This window comes from Anoplophora glabripennis, unplaced genomic scaffold, assembly GCF_000390285.2.
Source record: "Anoplophora glabripennis isolate ALB-LARVAE unplaced genomic scaffold, Agla_2.0 scaffold294, whole genome shotgun sequence".
Taxonomy (NCBI): Eukaryota; Metazoa; Arthropoda; class Insecta; order Coleoptera; family Cerambycidae; genus Anoplophora; species Anoplophora glabripennis.
The window spans coordinates 257,544-263,708 of NW_019416596.1; the positions used below are offsets into that span (position 1 = coordinate 257,544).

General features: G+C 35.4%; 1 protein-coding gene across 1 annotated transcript in view; it reads left to right on the forward strand.

The window, feature by feature from the left end:
- The first annotated feature begins 519 nt into the window (after positions 1 to 519).
- Positions 520 to 6,165, forward strand: part of LOC108904596 (GILT-like protein 1) — a 20,024-nt gene continuing 14,378 nt past the window's right edge. Inside the window, exon 1 of the mRNA XM_023455034.1 lies at positions 520 to 707. Within this exon, the coding sequence (XP_023310802.1) occupies positions 615 to 707 (93 nt within the window). The 5' untranslated portion in view covers positions 520 to 614. The remainder of the gene's footprint in view (positions 708 to 6,165) is intronic.

Consider the following 6,165-nt stretch of genomic DNA (forward strand, 5'->3'; position numbering starts at 1 on the left):
TCAGAATACCATCTTCAAGCTGGCGGGAAAAGTAACCTCAAGAATAAATATGTGAATTTGTTAATTAATTCATATATGAATGTCTAAAAGAAACAAGTTAATTAAAAAAAATGAGAATAAGTGAAATAACACATCTAAATACGGATATGACTAGTTGTGATGAAAAATTTTACGAGCCAGCTAAAATTATTTTCCAAAAACGTGACGTCGAACTTCCGAGCAAGATCAAAGGCTGTAATATAAATAAATGGTAATGGCACTGAATTTTTCTTAAGTACGGCCCTGCCACTTGATTAAACCACCTTTTTAATTGTACTAGAAACGGACGCTCTGCGTATAAACGCGTTGCTAAATTTTGAATTTCGATTTCTCGATTTTTCTTTGCTATCGGTTAAATAAAAAAAAAATCTTCCGTGAGGCACCCGTATATCGGAGAAAATCCTCGCTCGGAGCATCCCATATGGGTCCCCCACCCGTCCTCCGCCCGTGAGAAAGGTAGGCAGCGCTGGTAGAAGCCTAGAGAGGACCGAGAGACCAGCGATCGGCGCCGCTCACTTGTCTTTCCAGTGTTCCGCAGCCCACTTCGCCACCGTCCAGCCAAACCGACCCGAATCATGGATCCGCGGCTGGTGTTCTCCTTTGTTTTGGTCGCGGCCGCCTGCTGCGTGTCGGCCCAGCACGACCACCACAACCACCAGCACCACTGGGTGAGTGTCCTCATTTTGATTTTCGGGGTGAGGGTTCAACGCACCTCCGGGACATCGCGGCGGCCCTACAAACCCAATTCTGCGGATCGATAGGCGTTTGTTATTGCTCTTGCCGCGAGATAATTGGTACAAGGCTAGCTGGATCGTTTCCGTGTCGCTCGGGCGGGTTCTGTGAAGGAAATCGCAGTAGTTTTCTCGTAACTTTTGTTATTTTTGGAAACCGCGGTTGGGATTTGTGCTTGGGTTGTCGTTTTCGGAGGGGCAAGTCGGAAAGTGTGCTAATCGCCCACGAGAGAAGAAATTGTTGCTAATAATTCCGTGAAAGCACCATATGGATGGGTTAAGGTGTCTGCGTCCGAAAACGCGACTAGGTTAAGGGGTCTGGAGTGGAAATACTGCTTCTATTAGCTGATAGCAGTTTTTTGATGAGAGTTTTAGAGAATCTAAGCAAGCTAGAAACAATATCTCTTCATTATATCACTTAAAAAAGTTATCTCGAGGGTATAAGACCGTTTACAAGCTGACAAGGCTTCAGGATAAGGAAAAAAGCATATTTTTACCTCTTACGTTTGTCATTTCATTTCCTGAACTTTACACGCCTGTTAAATACAGGGTGAATGACAAATGGTGGCCAAAAATGAACCTCGTATTCTTTAGTGAATTTTAAGGGGAGTCTTTCCTATAAAGTTTTTATCTAGGACGCTTTGTTAAAAAGATACCGGGTGTTAAACTTCAAAAAATATTTTTCATTTTTTTTAAATACTTTAAAAACTATTAAGTGAAATATCTTGAAATTGGGCACATGTATTTTTGTAAACATTGTCCAAAATCTGAGGGCTTTTCCTAAAATTTACACGCTCCAGTGGCGGAGATGCGGGGTATCGATGGCATATTTTTCTAAATAAAATAGTACGCCACTGCTTTACCGTAACAACCATGATATTTTCGGATTCGCCTGTCAATTTTCTACAAATTACTACTCTCTTATGCTTTTCGAAAAAAGCCTGATTTCCTAATGAAACTTAAAAAACCAACTGAAAACACTTTTACTTAAATGACATTACAAACACTAAGCAAATAAAATTTATTAAATCGAATAAAGAAATTAATAACATTAGTCATCATTTTAATGATTTTATTTGAGTAAATGCTTAAAAATACCTCCATTTCCACGAACATAGGCCCGACATATTTTTAGTAACGAAAATGTAATTTGTTCGAAATTTATTGTTGCTTGAATTTGATGAAAAACATTATAGCCCAGGCATATAAAATGTTTACTCGAAAAAAGTCCTATCCGCGAGATTATTGTAAAATTGTGTAAAGGAACATAATACAAGACTTCTCTCATCTCGTGAGTCAAAAAATTTTATTAGCTAACTTTTCTATTTAAACAAAAAAGTGAGGAAAACAGTTTTTTCGCTTTACAGGGAAAACCATCAATTTTAGCGAAAAGTGACTATCAGACAGCTTGTAGGGAGTAAAATTATCTACAAAATGAGACTTGTTAAATTAAAATCGGTTAATAAACAAAAAAGTTATTGCAAAAAAACAAGAAAAGAGCCCATTTCTAAATTTGTTTATAACTATCGCATTTATTGTTAAAATTTTATAAGACCTAAGACAAGTTGAGGGTTTTGTCATACTTTAAAAGTGTGCCAAAAGTGGNCCAGTGCTTTATTAATTGCTTATTTTTTAAATGAAACACAGTTTCAAAAAAGCCGTATACTAGAATACAATACAACGAAAATTAATTAAGTAAATGATTAATTAGTTGTAATTAATAGTAATTAATTAACTGCTGAGGTTTTGAAATGAAACGCGGTGCCTGGTTGCTTTAATACAATAATAATCTGCAGCGTTTTTGAAGTTTGCAAGGGAATATTTTAATTATAATTTTTGCGGCAGAGTGTCATTAGTAAAATTAGAATTCGTGGATATAATTACATTGAGTGTTTAACACCCTATATACATGGGTGTATATTTACGGTCTGGTGTTTACCGTCGTACTAGAAAAGGGGACGAAGATATTTCCTTTCAAAAGTACGTGACTCGAAACAAGGCGGCCCCATTAAAAAGGATCTAATTTGCAGGCCAGGCTGAAATAGCTTTTAAATTAGGCACAAAGCTGGGGTTAAAGAAGGATGAGTTTTCTCTAATTTTAATAATGTCATCCCCATAGGTGTAATTACCTACGTTAAGCTGGCAGGGATTACCCTGATTACGCTTTATTTCCAGTGTTTCACGCACTGGGATTTGCAGATATCGATTAATTTAGGCTTTGTTATGATTCGAGACACGCCGCCTCTATGGAAATTTAAATGTCCATTACGGTTAATTGAACTTAAACAGTCTGTCATACTCTTTGTGCAACTATTTGAATGGTTTTTCTTTGGTGATTTTTTTCTTTCGCCGAAACAAATTTTCAAAGTTTAGTGAGAATTGTAAAATCCTTACAGACGGCGATTGTCCCACGGAATCTGTAAAATTGGATTTTTCGTAAGAATAAATGTTTATTTTGTACTTTTTTCAAATTAAGAAAAGATTTTATGTGAGCTTAAACTGAACTATTAAAATACTTTTCTTTGTTGATTATTTTATCTGCCTAAAAAAATCGGAATTATTACTAAAATAACAAAAAATAATATACATGGTGATTCACAAATGGTGACCAAAAATGAAACCCCCTATTCTTTGATGCAGTTGGTTTTTTAAGTTTTACTCGAAAATCAGACTTTTTTCGAAAAACATAAGAGAGTAGTAATTTGTAGAAAATTGAAAGACCAATCGGAAAATATCATTGGTTGTTACCGTAAAGCAGTGGCGTATTATTTTATTTAGAAAAATATGCCACCGATACCCTGTATCTCCGCCACTGGAGCATGTAAATTTTAGGAAAAGCCCTCAAATTTTGCACAATGTTTACATAAATACATGTGCCCAATTTCAAGATATTTCACTTAATAGTTTTTAAATTATTTAAAAAAAATAAAAATATTTTTTTAAGTCGTATCTCTTTAACGAAGCGTCCTGAATAAAAACTTTATAGGAGAGACTCCCCTTAAAATTCACCAAAACATACGAGGTTTCATTTTGGGCCACCATTTCTTGTCTGTAAAACGCCAGCTTTAAAGATATACAGGCCATTAAAAACTTTTCTGTTCAACATTGAACCTTTTAAATGCGAATATCTCGGAAACGGTAATCCCTAGCGACATTAAGGAGATATACCTTTTTGATGTAAAACTGATGTAAAAAGAGATGTAGCTATCAGAAAATAGGGTACGGCGTGTAGCAGAAAACTTGCGAACTATAAAAGTTCAAATTGGAACATATAAATTTTAACTTTCGAACCAAACAACGCATTGGCCAGACTTGTTTACGTTGCAGCCTCGATTTTAATATTTTGTTTTGACTGTACCGGCGCCTAGGTATGTAGTTGTATGTAAATTCGTCACAACCGGACGTATAACGTAAATTGGTACTTAGCTACCTAATCAGCACGGGCGTAATACTCCGGTCGAATTAGAGTTTCAACGTGAAAAAATTATTAGTAGGTTTTTTATTGCACTTTATGACGTGTAGAATGATAATATCAAAAAAGTAACTCGAAAGAAGTGACGTAAAGTTGGCAAATTGCAAATTAGTAGCAAATTTACGTGTTTTTTCACTTTTTTTAGTGCCCACGAAAATCTAGACGACCTATCGGGATATTTACAATTAGACCAATCGAAATAACTTATTTAGAGGGGAAACAAATTGTTACCTGGCCTTTTATAAGTGGAAATGGTAAAGGGGCTTATAATAAACGTAAAAAAAAATAAATGAGTGGGCAGAGGCGACGGAGGGTTGATTTGGGGGGTTGAAAAGTTGTGAAAAATTGCGTCATTGGGATTTCTGGCGGAAGTTGACGTCAAACAAAAAAGTATCCAATACAAAAGTTGTAGACCATGCAAAAATCTACAACTTTTGTAGAGGTCATTTTTTAAGATAACCCCAAAATTTCCGAAAAAAATGCGAAAAACGCAACACTGTACAAAAAGATGGATTTTTCGAGACAAAACGTCTGAATCTGGTTCCGGCTGAGGCAGTACAGTATTGGGGGCCATGAAGACGTGCAAAAATGTAGTGAAATTTCCAGGATCGTATTTAAAAAAATGAAGTTAATGATGGTCCTGGAGAGACGAAACGTTACATTTAAAAATTGATTATGCCATGAGAGTGTTCTTCCTTTTTCATTATCACCTCAAACAAGCGTGAAATGAAACCAAAACGGATTTCCAAAATTTCGGTTTTTTTCAAATATTTCGAGAACTAATCACGTTAGCCTTGATTTTTTAGAGGCATAATGTTGGTCCCCTGATTACGGAACTTTGCCCCCGTTTAAGCTACTTCGTATCTCTTACAGTTTCCGAGATCCCTGTAGTGTGAAGCGAATTTGTAACAGCCTGTATTAGTCCAATCACTGAAGGCGAAAATAAGGTAAAAGCTCCCAATTTTTTCGGATAGCATGGATTTTCCTGAACATTTGCATACAAGCTCATCTGACCGCCCACATTAAAAGTTATATTGTTTAGATGTGTGCTTTTTTCTATTTCGGGGTGAAAACTACCCTTGTACGAAAAAATTGCGAAAATCACAGATTTTCGTATTTTAAAGATTCAATTCATGTTCAAATCTTCTGCAAAAAATTAAGGGAGTAACAAATTTTTCGAATTTTTAGTGATTTTTCAGAATGCTGTATCTCAGTTAAAAATGATCGTATCAAGGTTTTAAAAAAAGCATTTTAAAGCGCCGTATGTCTAGTTTCCAGTTTTCTTAATTCAAAATTTTTAGGAGCTACAGTCATCACGAAATTCTAAGAAATAAGACTAAAATTTTTTTTTTTCAATTTTTTGGGTTTTTTTTCTCGGTCCACGGGCTTGGAAAAATTTTTTACACGAAAATCATGATATGGACTTGATAGCCTATTCATTCAGTTTTAATTTCTTTTTTTAAATTTTTCACTACGTTAATTTGACCCGGAGATATTCGACTACGAATACAAAAGCATCCTTTTGGCTTTAACCGTCGATATCTCAGCAACTAATGATCAGACAGAAAATTGACGGGCAATTTCGAAATCTCGAATAAATTTCCTACAAGGCTATGTAGTGTTCTTGGAAGAAAAAAAATTTCTTTCATCCTCGACATTAACTTGAAAAAAGTGAAAAAAAGTGATTTTTTGACATGTTTTGCTAAGTCGACCGCATCTTTGCTAATATCGATGGAGAGTCTAATGCTTGTACGAATTTTTACACCTCGATGTACCCCCAAAAGCTCCGTAAATGGGCAGATCGATCTATCGAACGGTTTTTCCGGACCGCTTAATCAAAATTTCAGAAAAATTTAAAGGAGCAAAATTTACATTTCTGAGCACCCTGTAACGTTCGTAAAAATGAAAAATTTGATTTTTTTT